Source organism: Schistocerca nitens, chromosome 4, assembly GCF_023898315.1.
Source record: "Schistocerca nitens isolate TAMUIC-IGC-003100 chromosome 4, iqSchNite1.1, whole genome shotgun sequence".
In the NCBI taxonomy this organism is placed as follows: domain Eukaryota; kingdom Metazoa; phylum Arthropoda; class Insecta; order Orthoptera; family Acrididae; genus Schistocerca; species Schistocerca nitens.
The window spans coordinates 69015668-69042787 of record NC_064617.1 but is presented as its reverse complement, the minus strand read 5'-3'; the positions used below and the strand labels follow the sequence as shown (position 1 = coordinate 69042787).

Genomic DNA, 27120 nt, shown 5'->3' with positions numbered 1-27120 from the left:
CCTCATGGGGTAATTAACACCAAATTGTGAACCATTGTTTTATTGGAACATATATGAACCCCTTGTGTTTTACTATGCCACTGAATTGTTTGCCTCTAATGCAGACACACAAAAAGATTGTTAACAGCAAAGTTGTAAGATCAATTTTGTATTTAGGGCAGTTGAAGACAATGACTGGATGAACAACAAATGAAATAAACAGAAGAATAAAAGTGGCCCAGAGTGCTATTAATAACCTAAATAGTGTTTTGAAAATTAAGCTTCGGTTGTGTGTGAGAGATAAAGCTTATAGTCAGAGCATAATATCAATTATCACTTCCTGTAGTCGGATACAGACTTTTAAGGTAAAAACCATTTGAAAACCAAGTGATACTCCAGCAAGGAATGAGAAGATGTATGTTAGAAATTACTACGGGAGGGGAAGAAATTGTACTGGAAACAGACTGGAGTAGGTAACAGGCAGTACTGTCATATCTTAAAGAGGAACATGAAAAGTTTAACTCTGTGCAAGAGCATCTAGAAATGCTGTGGCTAGTGTTTAGAAGAGTAGTTGGCCATGTACTGGATTAATTGGTTCACCAAACAAGATGTTAGTCATGCCCTTAAAAGAGCGCACTGATCACTTTGAAGTATTTAATAACTGTTGTAGCAGATAGTCAAATGTCCCTTCAAGACTGATGTAACTTATGGCAGTGAAATGGTGTTTATGTCGCAGTCAGCAGTTTACAACCAGCGTAGTAAGATCAGTCAACATGACAGGCTGGCAGAAAGGAGCTATCATATTTGGATGTGCCCATTTCCACTTTGCAAATGCATCTGCCAATGTGTCGGTTATCAACATGAACTGTTGAAGTCTCAAAAAATGCTGCGTCACTTGCAGCAATGTAATACAGCTTAAGAACAGTGGACTTAAAAAGATCCTAACTGAATGGGACAGTTGTGAAGGGAATGGCATGCCACTGCCATTTGATGTCGGCTCACAATGGCACATAAAGCTGCATGTCTCAGTTGGTAAAAAAACGCAAGAACTGGACAGTAACTGACTATGAGGCAACCCCATTCTGTTGTCTCATTTCAAATGATCCAAAGTACTGAGTGCACTGAAGGCTCAGTGAAGTGTGTAACTCACAATGTGTGTGTATGTTTGTGCATGGGGGGGGGGGGGGGGGGCTGGATGTAGTTGTGTGATGTTGTTCATGCTGTGACTAGGCTGCACTCCTACATATCACTGTGAACTTGAATCATGATGTTTATTTCAACATCCTTGATGATCAGTTATTGCACCTTCTTTTAACTCTTCATGGTTAGTATGTTGTGGATACTTGCATTTTCCAATATGACATCAGACATGTTCACACAGTTGCACATGTACATTCCAGGTTGGATGAACACTCAGATACTACAGTTCAACTGGCCTGCTAAATTATTCTGTCTTGTCTTGGACTGTTTGGCGAAGTGGGTGAAACTTAGCAACCAACATCACTGTAATTTGGAAGCTTTATGGGATCTAATCATCACTGTGGATTCAGCCAGATATGGCATACCAGAAAAACTTGTGGACATTCTTTTTTTTCCTTGCAAACTGAGGCTTTTACAAGTGCTAGAGGTAAAAAGTTCCTTTACAAAGAAAAATGTAGGATACTACCCTAGTTTAACCTCAGACCACAAGAAAAATGAATGATGTAGATATTAGCTTCAACTGTGTAGAGAAACAGCCGAAATTATTAAAAATTGAACAAAGACACAGGGAATCCTTATTAGAATCTATACAGAATTTATGGCTGAGTTTGCCTCTCCTTTAACCATACTATGCTGTCTGTCTTTCAGACAACTCTGCACAATTTTGGAAGAAAGCTCATTTCACACCTGTCTACAAGAAGGGTGGCAGAAGTGACACTGCCAACCAATATCTTTGACATTAATTCATTGTAGAATCTTAGAACTTATTCAGAGCTTAAACATTACAAGCTATGTTGGACAAAATGAATTGTCCATGCCAACCAACATGAATTCTTCAAACATCCAGCATTCAATAACTAATTTGTGCTTTTCTCACATGGCGTCTTGAGGCCAGGGATCCAAAGTCAGTAAGCTACAGCATTCACTGACTCAGTACCACACCAACACTTATTAACAAAAGTACAATCAAGTGGATTATCAAACAAAATTTGTGACAAGATTGAGGATTTCTTGGTAGGGAGGACACAGAATGTTATCTTGGATGGAGAGCCATTCACAGAACCTGATGTAACTTCAGATAATCTGGGAGGGGGGGGGGGGGGGGTACTGGAACCCTTGCTGCTCATGTTGTATATTAATATCCCCAGCAGATAATATTAATAAGTACTACCATAGACTTTTTGCATGTGATACAGTTATCTCTATTGAAATATTGCATGAAAAAAAAAAAAAAAACTGCACAGATATTAAAGTAGCTGTTGATAAAATTTGAAAGAGATGTGAAGATAGGCAACATGTTTTAAACATTCAGAAATTTAAGATTTTGCACCTCACCAAATAAATGAATGGAGTATTCTGTGTCAACAATATCAGTGGATGACAATTGGACTCAGCAAATTTTTTCACATAACAGTGGGGATATGAAATGGAATGATCACATATTCCCAGTCATAGGAAAAGCAGGTAGCAGACTTTGGATCAATGCTATTAATCTGGGCAAATGTAATGAATCTACAAAGAAGAGTGTTTAGAGTCATACAACTCATCATAGAATTATGCTCAAGTGAGTGGGACACCCACTGAACATAAACAAAGAAGGGGAGCACAAATAGACACAGGTTTTTTCGCTCCATGGGAGAGTGTCACAGAGGTATTAAAAAAACCTAAGCTGGCAGAGCCTTGTATAAGATGCCAACTGCCCAGTGAAAACCGACTAACAAAGTTTAAAACAACAGTATTAAGTGAGGAGTCCAGGAATATACTGCAATATACTATTTGTACCACCCCCTGTGTCAACCACCCTAAGACTAATCATGTTGTGCAAACAAGCATTCAGGAATTCTTCCTGGACTTTGGCTGTGATTAGAATGTGAAGAAACTTTAATACATAGCACAATGGGAAATACCTTCCACCATGCACTTTACAGTGATTTGCAGTGCATAGATGTAGAGTGGAAGATGAAATTATGACTTTGAAGAAATTGTGCTGAGTTCTGAGAAACAATAGAAGAGCAAGACCACTACGTAATGGAAGATGAGTTGATTACAATAGAAAACTTGCAGGAGCAGCTTGGACATTTATAGCTGAACTGTAATGCATGGTAAAGGATATCTGTTATCTCTGTCCAGTAGTAGATATCAAATGGCTGATGGTGGCAGTGCTGGTGGTGATGAGATGCACAGAGCAGCTTGAACAAGCCACAGTAAGAAACAAAGAAACTCCAAGAAATGCTCATGAACATAAAAAATAGTAGCATTCCATTTCCTGATTGAATGAATTTGTTGTGTGTATATAAATGGGAAGCATCTGTTTTATGTTTTTCTTTTTTATATCTCATCCAAAGCAAAAAATATAATTACATGCAATATTTAAAATTTCCCATGTAATCATATTGTTCAATGTTGAATATGAAAGTAGCTGAAAATGGCCATCATGTCACCAACTTTAAGAAAAAACTGATATCCAACAAACAGAAAGATTTTGGACTGCTATGACAGTCTTTTCAAACATTACTATTGTGGATTGTAATGTTAGTACATAATGATTGTAACAACACCTATCTGGATAGCTGAGAGCATTAAAAGGCCCACTTTTGGGACAGAAGGAGGTGCTTGGTCCACAGATTGAATTTGCCTTGTAGATTAATGGTGGGGTCAGGTGTGCCAGCCAGCCTGGATATGGTTTTTATGATTTTCCATATACCATATCCCTTCTTGGGATGGGACAGGGCAAGTGTGGGCACTAGCTTTACAATACCTTTGGGAGCAGCAAACCAGTTGTAAGGCTGTATATGGGTATGGTTGGTTCTCACAAAACTGGAGAAGTACCATACTAGTTCTGACCCATTCTTGGCTGGACAAGGGGCACATAAAGGAAAGGTAGTATTGTAACAGCTTATATATAGTGATCCACAAACCCAGTGTTGCAATAAATCAGCAATTTTTTTACTGTTGTAAAAATTAGCACATATGCATTTCATTCAGTAAAATGTGGAATTGTTAGAAAAGAAGAACTGTTAAGACATAACAAACATGGTGACAGCAGAATGCTCTTGTAGCAGTTATTTTTGTCTAGTTATCTGAGGTTCCCATTGACACATTCAGATTACAAAGTTAAGTTGTATACATATTGGATATGAAAAAGATAACTAATTGGGGTGCAACAACCAAGTGATGTAAATACAGGAACTGATCGTACACATATACGTATAGAATATGAAATTCGTAACTGACTGAGTGTAACAACCAAGCAGTTGAAATGCATGAAGTGTTTGGTAACTAAATATATTAATTCCATTCTATATTCACAGTAGCTACCATTTATTTTATCTTTAACATTTTTGGATCATGTCCTATAAAAATAATAGTTTCTGCATGAGTGCAAGTGCGATTTCCACTGTGAGTCATAAATATGCTTTAAAACAAAGGCATCACCAGAGAATCACACAGACAGACCTATGCTCAAATGGGATAGTTGGATCAGTTTTCACAGTAGTGTGCATATGTGTGCATGTGTTTGAAAGGAAGGGGGTGCACATACATGAATATGTACATATTGCATTTCTCTATTTCTAATCATTATCAAATGAACAACATTACATATACTATTTTCTGGAAAGGAGTTATCCACAAGAAGGAAATAAATGGGAAGGTAAACAGTTCTTGTTTAATTACACTTATTATGGATTGTACATCAATCTATAATCACATATGGTACACAGTATTGTTACATAACACAAAGGAATACGTGGTACATATACATAAATTTTCACTGATGTTTACACACATATGTAGTTCTCTTGCTATGTAATCTGGAAGGTTGTCTAATTGGACAACAGGGAGACACACAAGATGCTATGAACACTCTTGCAGTCTTTCTGGTTACATCACAAATATTGTAGAAACCCTCCCTTTGTCTACAATATCTATTATGGACGATTTTACACTCATGCACAATCAATTTTGAATTTTCAATGGATTCTGTATGAAAATCAATATTGTCTTCTCTGTTATGAAAATTACACCATCAAAGCACTTCACTATGACATAACAAATTCATGCTGAGCAATGTATATTACATTTGGTATGATGAACTGGTGTACCTTTTTAACACAAGATACTTCATACAAAATTAATAAAAGTTGAAATGCTTAAGGTCTTTCAGCTATTAAACCCTTTTTAGGAAGTATGAAGTAACTGTGCCATATGTGTGGACACACAACTTGAAGCATGAGTAAGAAACGTAAGTTTAAGCTTCCACCTCTTCTTCCTTTACCTTGTCTCCCTTTTTGGACCAATCTGGTTTTTTCTGCAAAAAATGAAAGAAAATAAATATTACAATATGCATCACAACTTTGAGGATCAGATAGTATGACATTTACTTAATCTTACTGACTTACAGACCATTACATTGCAACACAGTAAGAATCTTTCAGCGTCACTGAAAATGTCTAATATTATCATCACAAGCACCTTTAAATAAAAATATACATTTTCTGGTAAAAAAAGAGTAATAAAAGTCTTAAAATGCAGGATATTTTCTGAGTTTAAAAAACAAATTTGTAGATGACTTTAGAGGATTATTCACATGTATACAGAAAACTGGACAGCAGTATACAGAAGCACATTGCATGATTATAAAGAGTTAGACAACCATCTTTTCCCATGCTGTTAGGCAGTCAGACAGTTACCTATGGAGTCCTTATATGTATTTATATCCTCCCCTCTGTAATTCCTCTATTATAGACACACATAAAAACAAGGGATGAGCTTGTTTTTTGCTACTGGAAGAGGGAAAATAATTTTTAAAACTGGTTATTAACTGGCACTTTTTGATTCTAGTTAATGTGAAACAGCATATAACCTGATCATACTATGAATCAACTCACACAACAAGTTAATATCTGGGTTGTTTATAAAGAAAATATACATGCACATTTAAGGTAAACATTGAGTGTAACAATTGACAACTAGCTATTTGCAGTTCTCATACTCCTTTGTTGCACGAAAAACAATTTGATGGCAGGTTTTCTGGGTAAAGTAACTACCATAAAATAGTTCAAACCAAAAGCAGTATTAACTGTTCTTCTGATTCAAGGACTACAAAAATTTTGCGACATTATTGTATGAGTGTTGTGTGTTTCTACAAATTAATTTATTATCTGAAGCTCTTAAATGTAAAACAGAAATGTTCTTGAGTTAACTTGGATCTTCGAGTTACAGTAATCACAGACAGTTCAAAATGAATGAGTTGAAACTGGCTTCGTAGAAATGTTTTTAGGGGGCAGTGATATTAACAACTATTTAAAATATTCTGATTAAGAATCGAGAGATGATATAATTTTTTGTGGACTAAGTTGATGATGATTCAACAGCTGTTTGTAGGGGCTCATAGAGGGAAATTAAGAGATAGAAAGATATATTTTATAGGTTATCAATACCCTGGAGAGATTCTGCATAAATGTTACATTTTATTTACCAGCAAGTAGCATGTTAAGATTTTTATTTTTGCTTTACTCTCTGGCAGTAAGCTTCCACTAAAGATTTAACTGTTGTTAATAAAAGTCTCTCCAATCTGTTAAAGAAGCAGTTAAATAATTAATAATGCTTTTCTTAATGTAATAACAAACTCACACTTAATAATAATTTGTGTAACCCTCAATAAAATCACACTTTGAAAATATTTATTTTCTCAAGATTAATGTATGAGAGAGACACTGTCGCATGCCAAGCCATTTTCTCACCTCCTTTAATGGTTATAACTGCAGGTCCTTTTGTGAATTGGTAGAAAATCAGAAGTGTTCCTAAGTATTGTAATGAATAAAAGGCTGTATGCTGGGGAGTTATTTCCTATTGTACTGAGAGGAGCATGTGCAATATGAAAGTATATGTTAGGACCAAAATAAAAGTGAATTTGATCCCACAAAAATTGAAAATCAAAATTTAGTGCTCAAAAATACGTATTAAAATGCATTCAGTATGTTAAAACTACGAACTACTGAACATTTTTTCACTAAGATGGATGAGCTACAACACAAAATTTGGAAAAAAGAGATACAGGCAGACGTTTCACCAGAAAAAATTCACAGGACATCACAAGTACAGAAAAAAATTAACACAAAAATGTTTTGAAAATCTTCTTCACAATAATAAAAGGACAAAATATCAAAACTTGTGATGATGGCAAAAACCACAGTTGACAGTTAAGTACACCATCCCTGGAAACATGTCATCAACTACACAAAGGAAAAAAATATTACCAAAAAACATTGCAAAGTGTAAAAAAGAATTTATCATGGCATATGTGTAAAAAGTCCATTATTTTAAAATTCAGGGTAGTAGTTAATTTGAAGCAGAAATGCTTAAAATTTCTATAAGAGTTTATTGCATTTAAAAATCTTTAGATAACATAGGTCCCAATGTTCTGAGCTTTAAGTGAACTTATGTACAAAACTTCAAAAAGAATCAGCTTTAGAGTTTATCTCAGATACAGTTGTTCATATTTGGGAACATCACAAAACATAAATTACATTTACTGGATGTCACTGAATGAGGATATGAAATGTGTTATTGGTATATATCCCTAAACTTATTTCTTCGTCTGCCACTCTGCCTTCTCGGATTTCTTGGGCTGTGAATGCAAGAAAATAATTGAAATGTGAGGTTATCAAGTAACCTGCTATTTTTAATAATTACTTTTACTTTTGTGACTTTGAGAAAGCTTAAATTGTCTATCAGTATCTTATGTATGATGCAGTTTCATTTAAAGAGAAATAGAAGAGATTGAAACTGTTGAAAAAAATTCAGAGGAATAAGAAAGTATCAGATATCCTGGAAAATAATGTATATGTATAAAAAGTCATTACATAATGAATTGTGATATCTTTGTTACCTCCTTGTCCTCTTCCTCAAGGGTGAATTCTTTCTTTTTGACAACTTTGAGCTGGTTTCTGAAGTTGAATTCTGCAGCCTTCTTCTGCAGCTTGGCAAACTTGTTTTCATATTTGGACACCTTCTTGAGTGTTGGCTTCATGCTGCATTGTAAGAGATTAGTAATCAGTAATGACTTACATTATTTCTGTGTAAATCATATACAAAAAACTACAGGGTTACAGAGAAGTCAGACTAAGCTAGCAATTGTCTAAGATTTTCATATCACTGAAAGTTACTTTTCAGAATATAAGTTACTTATATAGTGATTTATTCATTCATTTTTTTCTGTGCTGTGGATCCAACTGTGAATTTGAACCTTTAGGAAAGTGGACCAAGTCATGGTCTAGAGCAGTCGTCCATAACCTTTTGTTTATTTATGGCACTTTATGTAATGTAGTAAGTCCCGTGGTACAATGACATGCAAGTTGCCAACACTGTGAGGGGATTACTATATAAATCTGTGGCACACAAGAGCCTCTGCTTAGCATGTGCACAGCTTGTCTTCTCCATTCAGACTCGCAGACGCAACACAGTCCAGTTGTGGCGTAGTTTGAGCCTGATTTTTTAGTTATGTAAATGTAATCATTGACCAGGTAATGTGATAATTTTTCAGTATGGATAAGTTTTTGATTAAAACAACCACTGGTATAGAGTAACAAAGGAACTATTTCTACAGAATGTATTAACTGTTGACTATACATTAACTTACTACAATTAGTTAAAAAGCCATTCATTTGAGGAAAGAACTTCTTTTCCATTTCTGATATTCATCTACTGTTGTTAGATTAATATTTATGAGAGTACAGTGATAATGGATGTCAGACATACTGTTACAATAGAGCCCAGACCTATTTACAATAATTATTGTTGTATATCATGCTATTAACACAGGCTTTTTTTCGTTTTTGAATCTAGGATAAGATAGTTAGATATCTGATTACTGTTATTTTATGATGAAATAGTAAGATATAGATTACTGTTCTTTAAAATTTCTGATCCACAATTACTTGTCTTTAAAAAGCTGCTAGACACAAAAGATCTTTTGACTACAGTATAAAGACCACACTGAACCCTACATTCAGCATTAAAACAGATTTCTTTAAAATGTATATACGTGATCATGATAAACAGGGTAACTGCTTAACATGATCTTAAAGCACCAGTGCTGTTAAGAGACATACTAATTGGATACACTGAAAGGAAGTACTAAAGTGGCAGGAAAAATGTAATAACAAAATGATAAATTAATATTTATTGCTATGGTTCTGGCAACATTGCACTGAGAACGTAACATCTCTGAAGTGAGATGTATATTTTGTGAGAGATAGCTTGGAATGAGGAAAGTGTGAAAAATGTGTAACAAATAAGATACTGACAGATTTGTAGCTTGTGCCAGGCTGAAATCTAAGTACTAAGAAAGATGCAAAAAGAAAGCTGCAAAATACTAACGCGAATTCTTTACAGACGAATGGAAAAATTGGTAGAAGCGGACCTCGGGGAAGATCAGTTTGGATTCCGTAGAAATGTTGGAACACGTGAGGCAATACTAACCTTACGACTTACCTTAGAAGAAAGGTTAAGAAAAGGCAAACCTACATTTCTAGCATTTGTAGACTTGGAGAAAGCTTTTGACAATGTTAACTGGAATACTCTCTTTCAAATTCTGAAGGTGGCAGGGGTAAAATACAGGGAGCGAAAGGCTATTTACAATTTGTAAAGAAACCAGATGGCAGCTATAAGAGTTGAGGGGCATGAAAGGGAAGCAGTGGTTGGGAAAGGAGTGAGACAGGGTTGTAGCCTCTCCCCGATGTTATTCAATCTGTATATTGAGCAAGCAGTAAAGGAAACGAAAGAAAAATTCAGAGTAGGTATTACAATTCATGGAGAAGAAGTAAAAACTTTGAGGTTCGCCATTGACATTGTAATTCTGTCAGAGACAGCAAAGGACTTGGAAGAGCAGTTGAACAGAATGGACAGTGTCTTGAAAGAGGATATAAGATGAACATCAACAAAAGCAAAACGAGGATAATGGAATGTAGTCAAATTAAATCAGGTGATGCTGAGGGGATTAGATTAGGAAATGAGACACTTAAAGTAGTAAAGGAGTTTTGCTATTTGGGGAGCAAAATAACTGATGATGGTCGAAGTAGAGAGGATATGAAATGTAGACTGGCAATGGCAAGGAAAGCGTTTCTGAAGAAGAGAAATTTGTTAACATCGAGTATAGATTTAAGTATCAGGAAGTCGTTTCTGAAAGTATTTGTATGGAGTGTAGCCATGTATGGAAGTGAAACATGGACAATATATAGTTTGGACAAGAAGAGAATAGAAGCTTTCGAAATGTGGTGCTACAGAAGAATGCTGAAGATAAGGTGGGTAGATCACGTAACTAATGAGGAGGTATTGAATAGGATTGGGGAGAAGAGAAGTTTGTGGCACAACGTGACTAGAAGAAGGGATCGGTTGGTAGGACATGTTTTGAGGCATCAAGGGATCACAAATTTAGCATTGGAGGGCAGCGTGGAGGGTAAAAATCGTAGAGGGAGACCAAGAGATGAATACACTAAGCAGATTCAGAAGGATGTAGGTTGCAGTAACTACTGGGAGATGAAGAAGCTTGCACAGGATAGAGTAGCATGGAGAGCTGCATCAAACCAGTCTCAGGACTGAAGACTACAACAACAACAACAAGAAAGATGAATGCAATGAGAACTATTTCTTTCACTTAAAAAAATCAGTAGGTGACTGAATAACAAAAAATTGGTATTTTTTCAAAAAATTGTGTTATTGATTCTGATATTAATGCTCCAGGTGGAGAAAAGCATTATGTCTAGTTAGGATTAGACAAAATACTCTGTTTTAACTAATGTCAGGCTAATTCCAGTAAACAACCAATAAAAAATAGTAAATGACAGGCAAGTTTGTTGCTCAAAGTCTTATGTTACTGCAATGGTACCATGGTGATCATTAGAGGGACAAATAAAGTGAGAATCAGAACAGGCAAGGAAGATATTTGATGTATGTCTTTCAGAAATCACTGAAAATGCAGTGATGCTTTCACTCTGATAATAATTCTGTTTCGATAAAAATAGGTACATAATGCTTTCACTACTAAGGGATAAATGGTCTATGGAATGTTGCCTTTTTTTGCCGATCCTGTCTAACCATCAGAAAATGCTATAGTAGAACACATTAGTAATGGTAAAGCTCCAAATTTCACATCTTATGGCTGTGTTCTAAATCATGAACAAAATGTTTTCATTAGGTATGGGTGACAGTCTCTCACCAGCTCTAAGAGATCAATAATGATATTGGAAGGTATTTCCATGAGTGTAGTCTAAGAGAAATACATGACAGATATACTATGATAGATGTACCCTGTATCAATTCAAAGATGTTAAGTAAGTACTAAAATTTACGCAAAAATGTAATAAATGAATAAAATTCAAGAAGAAAGAAGAATGTGAAGGAGAATGGTTAATGATGATGATATATAGCCACAAATAACTGAATTTTAAGTGCAGTGACAAATCTAATTATTTCTTTCTCAAAAGCTTTGGCACTAATGTGTCAAACATACAGATTTTACTGACAAATATTAATACTACGTACCATTTATTACTACCATGTATTATCAAGTCTATGTCATTCACCAACTACCACTGGATAGACAGTGTCAAAAATTGCAAAACTGATGTATTACAATACAAATAATGTGTAACAATCTCTCAATCACTGTACTGATCTGGGAATCTTGAAAACCAGAATCTTACTATGACATAAGCCTAAATTCTCCAGCTAGTAATGTCTCTACATCATGCTACGATGAATTTGTGTAAGGATTTATTTGAAACAAATTACCAAATTATTAGTATTGCATGTCAGTATTCAATACTATAAATACTAATAAATAAGGTCTTTGTAATACATCTTCAGTTATACTTACAATTTTCCTCGGAGATCATTTACTTGGCTGTTCAGATCGGAAATCTGTCAAAAAGTGCATAAAACTTATTATTAAACAAATAATTTGGTAAATGCATATTCTTATTCTGTCTAAACGTTGATACTGAATATTGAGCAATTCTAATTTAATCCATCTGTAGTTACTGTATTTTTGTAATTTTGATAAATATGACTAAATACTTTTCATAATCTGAGAAAAAAAAATATTTTAATAAAATTTCCAAAGAATTATTGTTTTTGATTTATCTGATTTCATAAGTACAAACAAAATTTACAAGAAATACATTTATAAAATCATCATGCAGAAGAAGCTGTGCATGCAAGCATATGTGTAGTTATACATACTCATGCAAGTTGTATGTAACATAAACAATAAGAATGGAAACAAATATTAATAGTCTGTATAAGAGATTGTGAGACACAGATTCATGAAAAGAATATAAGCAGATAAGACATTTGACCTTTAAAAATAATTGTGCACTTGTTTATAGTCAACTAAAGCATATTGCAGGTGTTAATAATTGTACAAGAAAGCAAACTACATGTTGCAGATTGCGTTATTTTGAAATGCGCAGCAACATTAACATTTCTATTCTGTTATATTTTTATATTTCATTTTCTTTCCAGTATCTCACTTTATAATATATTCTGTGGTATCTTAACTGAAAATTTCACTGCTATGTAAAATAAAACAAAGTATGATATTACAGTAGATTTCGAAATTAAATCAAAAATTTCACTAGTAGCCACTGAGGTCAGAAAACATCAGGAATGATCATAAATGCAAATATAAACTTCAAATGCCTAACAATGTAGAGTATTAAACAAGTTTAATATAAAATTTCAAGTAAGATAAAAATAGACAAAAATCCAAATATTGTTTGCAAAGCTTCACGTCTCCGCATTTACCATGACATCTTTCGACTGACAGAATCATTTACATAAGAGGACTGAGTGTAAATAACTGAGTATAGTAAAATAATGAATACTTAGCCCTTTCCTTCATAGGTGAAGTGACAATTGATTCATCATGCCCACTGAGTATAATGCACAATGTGTGTTGAATATTCATTATTTCATCTGCTGCTAAAGTTGAGAAGCTGACACCTCATAACAGTAACACTATCTATATCTCTGTAATTATCAGCAGTTAAAGTTAGAGATAAAACCATTAGGACCTTGTTAACAGTTCTATATTATAGCTAAAATACATTTCTTTCAGTTACTGTGATTTTCAACGACATCTTATAATATACTTTGACAGGTTTGTAGCTATTTTCTCATTATGTTTGTGGCTATGTTGTCCTATTACAGGTAGGTTTGTTTATGTTGAGCAACACACTTTCAGTCCTGCTAGATCTATGACGTCATCTACCAATTATTGATGCATGAAGCAGGTTCCGCTCCTTAAGGGAAAGTTGATGGCTGGCCAAGATGTAACTGGGCATTTTCTATGCTGGAAAATGCAATAAATGTGGACCTCTATTTCAATCTAGGCCATAACAAGAATTTTGTAATTCCATGTTTGTATCCTTTTCTGTTAAAGACAGTAAAACTTCACTTTAAGATTGGTGTAGGTCTTTGGCAGAGAGCACAACCCCATATTTTCTACCCAAATACTTGTTGAAGAAGGTTGAAAATCACACTAACCTGTACAGATTAGAACTGCAGCTTGTATAATATGTATTTGCATTTTACAGGTCACATTGTAAAAGTAAATCACACTTTCTATGCAGATTAGGTCTGTAGCCTTTCTAACGTGGAACCAAAATCATTTTTTCTGGTCATGTTCAGCTTTCACCATATGTTGCATATCTTTCAGAAAACATAAAACTTGTTACTACTGTTCAAAGATTTTCTGCAAGTCTACAATGTGCATAGTTTCCTAGACCTGACATGTGTGTTTGTACCTGAAAAAATTCAAGTAGTTGTGAAACCTTTGCTTTGATGTTAACATCTGAAATTTATATTAACTTATATGTTGTTTTACAATACCAAACTGCACTCATAATTGGTTGAAGTACTGGTAATTTTTGAAAACTGAGCTAAATACTTTACTTATGTTCCACTGCAGGCAATTTCTGTTTTTGTCTGCCTGGAGTTTTTGACTGACAAATGCCAGTAAAAAAAACTAAGAAGTGAAGCACACTGATAGTTATCATGGAAAGCCATTCTCATAAAATGTTGATTGTCTTACAGTTGTAATTGAAGAACTGAGAAGCAGGAAGGAGGAGGGTACTGTGACTCAGGTTTTATACTCTTAAACAGAGTGAAAAGATTAACTTCTGAAATAAAAAATTATGATGTTGAGCCTATATATTTGGTTATTTACATCAGATCCTTCATTAAGACAAAGAGATAGACAGAGAGAAGAAAAGTTAAAAAAAATATCTCGTATAGTCATCTAACTCTTCTTTTGAACCACATATATCTGTTGGAAAAAAAGTTTGGAGTGATATTTGCACTACCTGAACAACCTTCTTTTACTTTTCATATTGTTGCATCATATATACATCCCTTTCTGTTCTGTCTTAAACTATACATTTTTGAATACATTTCTGAGCAGTGCAACAACCATTCATAAACACATAAAAAAAAAAAAAAACTTTTGCATCACCTCTGTTCTGAGAGATCCAAAACCTGTACAGAAAACAGTAATAAAGATCAACATAAACATCATTTTTGCCCTTTTTATTGATCATGAAATCCACACATTGCATGTTGTAACACCATACAGCAAGACCTTCAGTCGCAGTGGTCCAGATTCCTGTGCACAACAGTACCTCTAACACCCAGTAGCACAACCTCTTGCATTGATGCATGCCAGTATTCGTCGTGGCATATTGTCGACAAGTTCATCAAGATGAAGGCCTTGCCAATATACTGCCGATATGGTTGCACTATTGGTCAGAGGATGGCGTTCACATATCGTACAGCCATTACATTGCCTTCCATGGCCACCAGCAGTGTACATTGGTCCCACATACTGCCACCCTAAAACATCAGGGAACTCTACCTTGCTGCACTTGCTGGACAGTGTGTCTAAAGTGTTCAGCCTGACTGGGTTGCCTCCAAACATGTCTCCAACAATTGTCTGGTTGAAGGCATATCACTCATCAGTGAAGAGATCATGATGCCAATTCTGAGCGGTCCATTTGGCCTGTTCTTGGGCCTATCTGTACCGCACTGCATGGTATTGTGGTTGCAAAGATGGATCTCGCCATGGACATTGGGAGTGAAGGTGTGCATCATGCAGCCTATTGCACACAGTTTGAGTCTTAACATGATGTCCTGTGGCTTCACGAAAAGCATTATCCAACATGGTGGCATTGCTATCAGGGTTCATCCAAGCCTTAACTGTAGGTAGTGGTCATCCACTGCAGTAGTAGCCCTTGGGCAGCCTGAGCAAGGCATGTCATCAACAGCTCCTGTCTCTCTGTATCTCCTCCATGTCCAAAAAACATCGCTGTGGTTTTAATAAATGGTTTAAAGCCAACTCACTGACATTAAACTTCGAAAAGACTCACTATATGCAATTCAGAACCTGTAAGAAGTTTCCACTCAGCATATGCATAAAATACGAAGAAGAGCAGATAGAAGAGGTTGACAGTGTTAAATTCCTGGGCTTACAACTTGATAATAAATTCAGTTTGGAAGAGCACACCACAGAACTGCAGAAACGCCTTAACAAATCTGTATTTGCAATTCGAGTGTTAGCAGACATAGGCGACATAAAAATGAAAAAAGCTTGCATACTTTGCCTACTTTCATTCCATAATGTCATATGGTATAATATTTTCAAGTCAAACAAAAGTTTTCAGAGTCCAAAAGCATGTAATACGTATTATTTGTGGAGTAAATTCACGGACGTCCTGTAGAAACCTCTTCAAAGAACTGGGTATACTAACTACTGCCTCTCAGTATATTTACTCATTAATGAAATTTGTCCTAAATAATATATCTCTTTTTCCAACAAACAGCTCAGTTCATACATACAATACCAGGAACAAAATGATCTGCACAAGGACTTAAAAGCACTTACTTTAGTTCAAAAAGGGGTCCACTACTCAGGAACTCTCATCTTCAATAATTTGCCAGTAAAAATAAAAAATTTAGTTACAAATAAAGATCAGTTTAAAAGGAGCCTGAAAGGCTTACTTGTGGCCAACTCCTTGTACTCCATTGACAAATTTTTTAATAGAAACAAATGATGTATTGTATATATTCATACTATTATTATTGTTATTTCAACTTAATAAAAAAAAAGAATTACGTGTTCCACATCCACGAGGATCTCCTCAGCACGGATCTATGGAACAAAAACTAATCTAATCTAATCTAATCACTCCGAGATGCCTGGAAATTTCCCTTGTTGAGAGCCCTTCCTGACACAGAGCAACAATGACGACATGGTCAAAATGCAGTATTGAACTTCTAGGCATGGTGGAACTACAGACAACATGAGCCATGTACCTCCTTCCTGGTGGAATGACTGAAACTGATCAGCTGTCAGACCCCCTCCGTCTAATGGGTGCTGCTCATGCATGGTTGTTTACATCTTTGGGTGGGTTTAGTGACGTCTGTGAACAGTCAAAGGGACTGTGTCTGTGATACAGTATCCACAGTCAATGTCTATCTTCAGGAGTTGTGGGAACCAGGGTGATGCAAAACCTTTTTTTGATATGTGTATATCCACAGAGTGCATACTGTGAACACATGTTTAGAACAGAAAAATCAGATGTTGTTGTTGTTGTGGTCTTCAGTCCTGAGACTGGTTTGATGCAGCTCTGCATGCTACTCTATACTGTGCAAGCCTCTTCTTCTCCCAGTACCTACTGCAACCTACATCCTTCTGAATCTGCTTAGTGTATTGATCTCTTGGTCTCCCTCTACGATTTTTACCCTCCACACTGCCCTCAAATGCTAAATTTGTGATCCCTTGATGCCTCAAAACATGTCCTACCAACCGATCCCTTCTTCTAGTCAAGTTGTGCCACAAACTTCTCTTCTCCCCAATCCTATTCAATACCTCCTCATTAGTTACGTGATGTACCCACCTTATCTTCAGCATTCTTCTGTAGCACCACATTTCGAAAGCTTCTATTCTCTTCTTGTCCAAACTATATATCGTCCATGTTTCACTTCCATACATGGCTACACTCCATACAAATACTTTCAGAAACGACATCCTGACACTTAAATCTATACTCGATGTTAACAAATTTCTCTTCTTCAGAAACGATTTCCCTGCCATTGCCAGTCTACATTTTATATCCTCTCTACTTTGACCATCATCAGTTATTTTGCTCCCTAAATAGCAAAACTCCTTTACCACTTTAAGTGTCTCATTTCCTAATCTAATCCCCTCAGCATCACCCGATTTAATTTGACCACATTCCATTATCCTCGTTTTGCTTTTGTTGATGTTCATCTTATATCCTCCTTTCAAGACACTGTCCATTCCGTTCAATTGGTCTTCCAAGTCCTTTGCTGTCTCTGACAGAATTACAATGTCATCGGCGAACCTCAAAGTTTTTACTTCTTCTCCATGAATTTTAATACCTACTCCGAATTTTTCTTTTGTTTCCTTTACTGCTTGCTCAATATACAGATTGAATAACATCGGGGAGAGGCTACAACCCTGTCTCACTCCTTTCCCAACCACTGCTTCCCTTTCATGCCCCTTGACTCTTATAACTGCCATCTGGTTTCTGTACAAATAGTAAATAGCCTTTCGCTCCCTGTATTTTACCCCTGCCACCTTCAGAATTTGAAAGAGAGTATTCCAGTTAACGTTGTCAAAAGCTTTCTCTAAGTCTACAAATGCTAGAAACGTAGGTTTGCCTTTTCTTAATCTTTCTTCTGAGATAAGCCGTAAGGTTAGTATTGCCTCACGTGTTCCAACATTTCTACGGAATCCAAACTGATCTTCCCCGAGGTCCGCTTCTACCAGTTTTTCCATTCGTCCGTAAAGAATTCGCGTTAGTATTTTGCAGCTGTGACTTATTAAACTGATAGTTCAGTAATTTTCACATCTGTCAACACCTGCTTTCTTTGGTATTGGAATTATTATATTCTTCTTGAAGTCTGTGGGTATTTCGGCTGTCTCATACATCTTGCTCACCAGATGGTAGAGTTTTGTCATGACTGACTCTCCCAAGGCCATCAGTAGTTGTAATGGAATGTTGTCTACTCCCGGGGCCTTGTTTCGACTCAGGTCTTTCAGTGCTCTGTCAACCTCTTCACGCAGTATCTTATCTCCCATTTCGTCTTCATCTACATCCTCTTCCATTTCCATAATATTGTCCTCAAGTACATCGCCCTTGTATAGACTCTCTATATACTCCTTCCACCTTTCTGCCTTCCCTTCTTTGCTTAGAACTGGGTTGCCATCTGAGCTCTTGATATTCATACAAGTGGTTCTCTTCTCTCCAAAGGTCTCTTTAATTTTCCTGTAGGCAGTATCTATCTTACCCCTAGTGAGAGAAGCCTCTACATCCTTACATTTGTCCTCTAGCCATCCCTGCTTAGCCATTTTGCACTTTCTGTCGATCTCATTTTTGAGACGTTTGTATTCCCTTTTGCCTGCTTCATTTACTGCATTTTTATATTTTCTCCTTTCATCAATTAAATTCAATATTTCTTCTGTTACCCAAAGGTTTCTACTAGCCCTAGTCTTTTTACCTATTTGATCCTCTGCTGCCTTCACTATTTCATCCCTCAAAGTGACCCATTCTTCTTCTACTGTATTTCTTTCCCCCATTCCTGTCAATTGTTCCCTTATGCTCTCCCTGAAACCCTGTACAACCTCTGTTTCTTTCAGTTTATCCAGGTTCCATCTCCTTAAATTCCCACCTTTTTGCAGTTTCTTCAGATTCAATCTGCAGTTCATAACCAATAGATTGTGGTCATAATCCACATCTGCCCCTGGAAATGTCTTACAATTTAAAACCTGGTTCCTAAATCTCTGTCTTACCATTATATAATCTATCTGATACCTATTAGTATCTCCAGGATTCTTCCAGGTATACAACCTTCTTTTATGATTCTTGAACCAAGTGTTAGCTATGATTAAGTTATGCTCTGTGCAAAATTCTACAAGGCAGCTTCCTCTTTCATTTCTTCCCCCCAATCCATATTCACCTACTATGTTTCCTTCTCTCCCTTTTCCTACTGACGAATTCCAGTCACCCATGACTATTAAATTTTCATCTCCCTTCACTACCTGAATAATTTCTTTTATCTCGTCATACATTTCATCAATTTCTTCATCATCTGCAGAGCTAGTTGGCATATAAACTTGTACTACTGTAGTAGGCATGGGCTTTGTGTCTATCTTGGCCACAATAATGCGTTCACTATGCTGTTTGTAGTAGCTAACCTGCACTCCTATTTTTTTATTCATTATTAAACCTACTCCTGCATTACCCCTATTTGATTTTGTATTTATAACCCTGTAATCACCTGAACAAAAGTCTTGTTCCTCCTGCCACTGAACTTCACTAATTCCCACTATATCTAACTTTAACCTATCCATTTCCCTTTTTAAATTTTCTAACCTACCTGCCCGATTAAGGGATCTGACATTCCACACTCCGATCTGTAGAATGCCAGTTTTCTTTCTCCTGATAACGACGTCCTCTTGAGTAGTCCCCGCCCGGAGATCCGAATGGGGGACTATTTTACCTCCGGAATATTTTACCCAAGAGGACGCCATCATCATTTAATCATACAGTAAAGCTGCATGTCCTCGGGAAAAATCAGATAGGTATCTGTAATTTATATACACTGCTGGTTGTAAGCAAAATACAGCATAATGAAAAGGGGGTATATGATTTTTGTTGACAGTAAATCAACAAAATATGTGCTGTTATGACAGGTAGTTTTATGATACAAGTGATATGCATTTGATTGCTTTCCATGATTCTATTTAGTACTTTAATCTCCTCTTGTGTGAAAAACAACATACATGAAAAATAAACTATGCACATTGCAAACTTTCTTAATAATAAAAAAAATCTAGAAAGAGTAAGAAATTAAAAAGGACTATCATGCTGAGGTGCAAAATCCTGCATCTCTTTGCTATTAACACCTTGTTCATCAGTGAATACTTGCCAGTTGTCAACTAATCACTAAAAGCCTCTAACTACTCAAAATTCTGAGGGTGTGTCGTGTACTTTTGTCCTGTAACTGATGGAGATGTATGTGATGAAGAGTTGAGCATTTTACATAGTACATTCCAGTTGATGATAAATCACCATCGTAAACCAATTGAAAAATCGGGTTACAAAGCATATTTTCAGAGAAATGTGAAGACCTTCTTTGGACATAATGACGCTTGAAGCAGGTAATGGAAACACAAGATGAGAAAAAAAGATCTGTTAATCTGAATGCAATATTTTTATGAAAACTTGTCATTCAGAAAGAGAGATAGCGACCAGCATCCCAGAATAACAACCTGTATGGAATAGAATATGTAGAGTATGGCTGTCTTGGGATGAAAAATCAACCTGATTTACTGACACATTAACCAGTAATCTATCCTATAAAGCAGTGAAGCATGCTCTGTCCTTAAGTAGTCTCAATCTTCCTCCTATGTAATCTATGCAATAAATCACATGAACCTCACTATGCATCACTAGAACAAGCCTCTTTCCTTTGGTTTGCCTTGTGTGATTGCATTCTGTTGGGAAACAACATAACCTATTTGGGAAAAAGTCACCATTATTACTGTTGTCATGAAATACTGGAAAAGACCAAGTGCCAATTTCACCATGCTTGATTTTCAGTTTGGCATCATGAATCCACATGCTACAATATGTTACCGCAAAGGAACTCACATGGAGATCAAAATCTTACATAAATAGTGCTGATACTTAAAATGGTGTTGGAAAATCACATTACTCTATGTTCTCACAGGGAAAAGCTTTTTTACCAGTGATAGTAATTTTGGAGACATAGAGTGTGCACTGAAGCTACAACAATGGTTGCATAGTGTCAATGATATTATGAATGTCATGAAAGTAACTCATGAAAAGAATGTTTTGGTTGTCCACAGAGTCAAAAAGAGAGAATTTGTTGGAACACAAATGCTGAAAAAAAAAAAAAAAACCTGTAAACCTACCACAGAGCAATGCATTATAAACTGGCTGAAAACTTGAGAAATTGGAATGAGGAAGGACAAACCTCTAAGCAGTTTTATAAAAAGAGGCTTTGACCAGGGAACTGCTGCTCAAATAAGCATTCAAAAAAAGGAAAACCTTCTTCCTACCCATTGAAACTGGGTGAACACACAATTCTACTGTGGTCAGGGGAAAATAGATTTGTAAAGAAAAACTTCAAGACTTGAAGTCCCTTGTGCCTTTGATCCCGAAAGATGCAAGACAGATGTGTTGGTCTTTTCAAAGTGCTACTAATGTGGAAGGTGACATACACAATTTCAATGGACAATATGACTTCAAAACAGGATGAAAATATTGACAAAATATTGCAATTTTTTGTTTGTATAAGTTTCATTATCTTTCATTTTACTGTGTTTATACAGTAGACCCTGTTGTGATGTACAGTTAGTAACACTTACTTCCATTTTGGATATAAGGAATGCTACCTTTTGACTTTTGCAGAATTTCCATGACATGTCTTTAATGTTACTTGCAGTGTTGCAATTGTTTTTTGTTTCATAACAATCAATAAAAGTTAAATACATGCTACAGTAACTGCAGTTTTGTTACCTTCAGCAAATTTGTCAACAATGGTGAGCTTACAAGACATAATTTGCTGTTTATTTATGCTTCACTTCCTATAAACTGGCCTCATCGAGTTGTTTCAGGCTGTGAAAGGCACATAGGTTACTAATGCTTCATTGTTATAATAACCCCATTGTATTGTTCACTTAAGCATAATGAGACCAAATGACTGTGAACTCTTTTAGTCTACTGATGCATAATTATAAGCAATGAATGTCAGTAGGCTAATGACAATTTTTTTTATTTTTTCATGTTGTTTATAATTTAATTACACTGAGGTTCCACTACTAAGTGAAACAATAATACACTTTCTTTGGTACTAAAAATTGGGGAAATTCAACAATTCATTTTTAAGGGAATCGAAACTTTGGGCTCCATTATATCACTCATGACATTTTGGCACTTGGTCTAGTGATGCATAACACACTCCATAGTATGCTCATAAACTCTTCAACACTCTCCATATTATACTAAGTATGCTCTGAACAGTCACTCAGTAATTCTAAGATTGATTCTACTGGTATGGATTTTTACTTTTATTTGCATAGCATATTCACTTTTGTTGTGAGCTTATTAGAGCCACTTTTGTTTAAGTGAGTAGGGGGGAGGGGAATGAGTGTTAACAACAGAAATTTTTGGCTTCACAATACCGTTTCGTCCTTTGTGTAAGTAGTAAACCTAGGAAGGCTATAGAGTAGCTGCATGTAATTAATTAAGGGCCACTAATTATGGCACTGTATGGAGATGGAAATGTCTTAAGTAAGTCAGCCACGACAGAAGCTCTTTAGATTAGCCTGTGCACCTTATGCACTGTACATCTATATCAAAACTGGTACACAACACTGTTACTCTGTTTAGCTACTTCATAGTTACTAGTTAATAAAGATCTATCACCATTTTACAGTTGCCTCTGTAAGTAACATTTGCCAAATCACACCTTTCCATTGTTACACAGTAAATTATGAATGATACAGAAGCAACAACAAAGGTATTGGAATGGTCAATGTAATTTAAAAACTTAAAGGACATATATATGTTCTGGCTTTGACATCAAATAATTAGTATTATCTCATTTTGACAGGACTTTGCACCACAGATAGATGTAAACACTATCACTACAGCCCGGATGAATAATTATGTAAAGGGAATTGAAACAAAAGCGATGATCTGCAGAAAACAATAGAACATGGGAGACTGTATCAATGTAGTAACTTTTCATTCAGTAATATAGGTGATATAATAAGGTTCAAAGTATTATTTGCTTCTCTGAAAGTGTTAAGACAAGCCTGATGTTATTTTTATGGTCAGATATTATTTTTAAGATGTAAAAGTAAATATAAATTCTAATAAAAATATGAATTATTGTCTACATATATATTGTTACTCACCACATAGAAGATACATTGAGTGGCAGACAGGCACATTTAAAAGTTGGATGTTACTAAGCTGTTGGTCAAAGTCCTTTGTCAGATGTAGAAACACATGTCTGATGAAGGACTTTGATAGCATAATAATATCCAATAGTATACTTTTAAATGGACCTTTCTGCCACTCAGTCCCTCCTTTATGTAGTGCATAGCAATCTATCCAAATTCAAATTTTTTAAAATTCCATCCTCAATTTTCCATTGTTATAAAGAATTTCTGTATTTTATATAAATTAGAAGCTCTGGAATTTAGAAAATAATGCATTGGAAATTTGTAACATTTTCTTATGAAGCCAATTTTAATGATTCATATAATCTGAATGATATATTATGGAAATTTTAATGAGTCCCATTTATTAAAATTGATGGTGCTTTTTTTGTCCAAAACAAAGTATCATAGAAGTGTGAGCTGATGGCTAGTGTCAAAATATATATAAAGTTTTCTTAGATAAAGCACAAAATAAAAACATGACACATTTTCAGTGTTTTGGCTATTATTACAGCAATCTCCTTCAGTTAACTAATGACATTGAGATGAAATAACTAAAGAAGAAGATAGCAGTCACTCCACTGGAAAAGTGTTACTATTCACTGTGTCATTATACCAAAGAAAACTTTATACAAACACTAATAGCATAATTTGAGTGCTACATTCATATGATTTTTAATAAAGAGAATAAGCTTACGTCCAGACTCCAGTTGATTATTTTCTCTGTTTTATATTTTATTGGAAAGAGACTAATGTATGATTTTGTATTCATAGTATCAATAAACTGTATCTTTAGTGCAGAAAATATTGATTTCTAGCCGAGCTAATCATTTCCTGTTTTAATTGTGCATTTAGAGGAAATTAAGTTACAGTAATATTTGCACTAAAATTCTTCATGTGAATTAGTTATTAGCAAAAGAATATTGTTCAGTCCTTTTATGTGTGGCAGCCAAATGCAGCATCACATTACACAAATACTTTCTGACATGGCATTAAGTGTGACAGCTAAATACAGCATCTCACTACACAGATATTTTTGGACACTGGCGTAGCTGATTTCTGATGACGAGATACTATTCCATATTTTTATAGAGGCCTGAATAGAAGTCATTCACTACTGAAACAGGTCTTGAAATGTGTTTGAATAAACAGGAAATGGCATGGACACATAAGAAACTGGACTGAATGAAACAGTACATTTACCAGGTGTCTGGAAATCAAATGGATGTTAAATCACATTATAGTTCATCTAACATTTCTGAAATCTGAATACATTTTTGTGTGTATATAGACTATTAAACAGGATTTTAAAAATTTGTCAATTCTTGTTTCTCTCCTTTTGTACCATGAATAAAAAGGTATGCATGTCTGAGGAGAAGACAGCAACAATACACCCTATACAGCAGAAACTGCCTTTCCAATTTCGCCACCAATGAGGAATGCGTGGGGATGTGTCCATATGTTGACATTATGGTCCAAAGAAAACAAAGTTTGTTGTCCCCCTGCCCTCCTTTCCCCATACCCTAATACATTATGCTATTTATGAGAGAGGACACCATAATGCACAGGAACTTACACACACGAATTGAACTCACAGCACGGAGTTCATGTATTTGATGTTGAACTAGTATGAGAATGGGCAACATGTGTTTGGAAACAGTCTGTGGTCCAATGGGGCTCTTTACTATTTCGTTGGTTTTATAAAGAGATACATCAGCCACTGCAGGTCCGAACAGACTCCTAAGATAATAGTAGAAAAGGAACAAACCATTCCAAAATGAGCATCTTGTGTGAAATGACAGCCTTTACAGCAATCTGCCAACATCTGGCACATGACATCATGAATGCTAGTTGTTGTCTTCAGAAGGAAAATGGTTTGCGTAATCCCTCTTATTTGACTGGGAAAACTTTAATGAAGAACCACACTGTGCTGCAAGACCACGTGCCTCCCAAATGTGTCTCATTGGATGCAAAGTTCATAGGATGTTTGTTGGTGCAGTGATTACTTTAAGAGGACAGGGGTTGGGTAAAAGTAAATGTGTACTGGAAAAATTGTGCAAACTGCATGGAGGAGTGGATGCGAGATGTTTTATGAATTGTTCTAAATGAATTCTTGCAAGAAGCTGTGGTTTGCATCTTGGGTATTTGAAAAAGTTGGTGGACACTGCTGCCTACATTGAATTTGATGCAACACAACCTATTTTCATATTTCTATTAACATCACTGTGGTAAGTTTTAATACTAGTTAATTTCCAGACAAACACTGTCATTTATTGACATATTAGTTTGCAGAAGACAAAAGTGTGTAAAACAAATGAGGTAGTCAACTACAAATATACTGTGTGTTTCATTCTTGTAATTTCTATTACTTTGTGAAAGCTAGACTGAAATTTTCTTCAAAATTATTCTGTCTTTCTTAAGTTTCATTATATGAGACTAAATGAAAAAACTTCAATCCTGTGGTCCCTACATATCAGCAGTATTTTCACACTGCTCTGTCACATGAGTTCCAAACTCTTTGGAAAAACTTCTCCTTTCTGCTGTCACCAGTATGGGATACATATTTTCTCACATTCTTTTACTTTAAAAAAATATCCATTCTACTCTATTCTTAATCTCACTTTATTATCATATAATGGATGTTTTTTAAATTACTATCAATGACATTTGATACATGGCCCAAATTTTATATTAATTTGAATATATTTCTAATCGCACCTCAAATTCACTGATAAACAAAAGAAAGAATTAGCGTACATGATTCGTCAGCTATTCATGTAGTCTTAACTATTTATCCTGCCTTTCTTGTGCAAGAACTCTTCAAAACCATATCAGATGCCTTCTTTTTCAAATAATACCAAAACAGAATTTACAAGTTTCATTATATAAAGTGTGAACATAATTAATAAACGTTAATTTTTGTTTTTCGTTGGGTGTTTATTTAAGCCTGTTAGTTGTCTTTAGTATTAATGTGCAGTCTATAAGGAATCTCCTAACTGCTCTTCATCTGTTGGCATAATTTGACACTGCATTCAGCTGCAATTTAACAATGATTACACTATGTGCTCTAGTGAATAACAAATGTAATTTTAATTAATCCTACCCTTTTTATGTTTGACTTATTTAATTAATTCTGCTTTATAAAGTGATTTTGGCTTCACTGATCAGTCCAATTATTTGCATGAATCTGTAGAAGGTGAAAATTCGTGCATGATGGTCAAACGGCTTCTGTGATTGGAACAACAGTAACAGCAGTAGCAATAATTATAACAACAACAACAAATGAAAAAGGAAACTGTTTCTAAGGCTTTGTTTCACTTCACTCTTCAAGAAGTATTCAACATCCCAATTTTCTAAGGGGATTTCTTTTTATTCCTTTTCTAAAAATACATGTACAAGCTTTGCCATCATACCTCATAATCTTTACTTCGAATTTCACGTTCCAAATCCCATTTCTGACCTTCGCACAGATAAACACGATCATAATACTCCTTCACGATAGCCTTGAGTTGTGCTAGAAAATCAAATTAGCAATTACAGTTTAACAGGTGTTATTTCTGTGTGATGCTTATAGTGGGAGAGCTAAGAGGCTACAGGATGAAAAGTACATTTCATATATCCTAGAATACTCTTCAGACTCTGTAAATAATTTTGGAAACAGGAAACAGACACTCATTGGTGTGCATGGCCAGAAGCCTCTCATGTATGTCCAAGAACTCCAGACCTCATATTTTTGTATAATATAGTGTTTTGTAATAATGTAATTGTAGAATGTGTATACTGTGTTAAAAATTTTAAACTTTGATAACAACACTGGTCTACACAGTATGACCAAAACATATGCTCCAGTGAATAAAATAAATTTTAGAAAATAAAAATGA

The 27120-nt window shown here is 35.3% G+C and overlaps 1 protein-coding gene across 4 annotated transcripts in view; it reads right to left on the bottom strand.

The window, feature by feature from the left end:
* LOC126251499 (troponin I) overlaps positions 1-27120 on the bottom strand; it is a 148421-nt gene that overhangs the window by 64692 nt on the left and 56609 nt on the right. For 3 of the 4 annotated variants that reach the window (XM_049951973.1, XM_049951974.1, XM_049951971.1), the window contains 3 exons: positions 12059-12102; positions 8072-8213; positions 5456-5488 (listed from right to left, as the gene is read on the bottom strand). In XM_049951973.1, coding sequence (XP_049807930.1) covers positions 5456-5488; positions 8072-8213; positions 12059-12102 — 219 coding nt within the window. Of the gene's footprint in view, positions 1-5455; positions 5489-8071; positions 8214-12058; positions 12103-26652; positions 26754-27120 lie in introns of all 4 variants that reach the window. The other variant, XM_049951972.1, reaches the window with a different exon arrangement.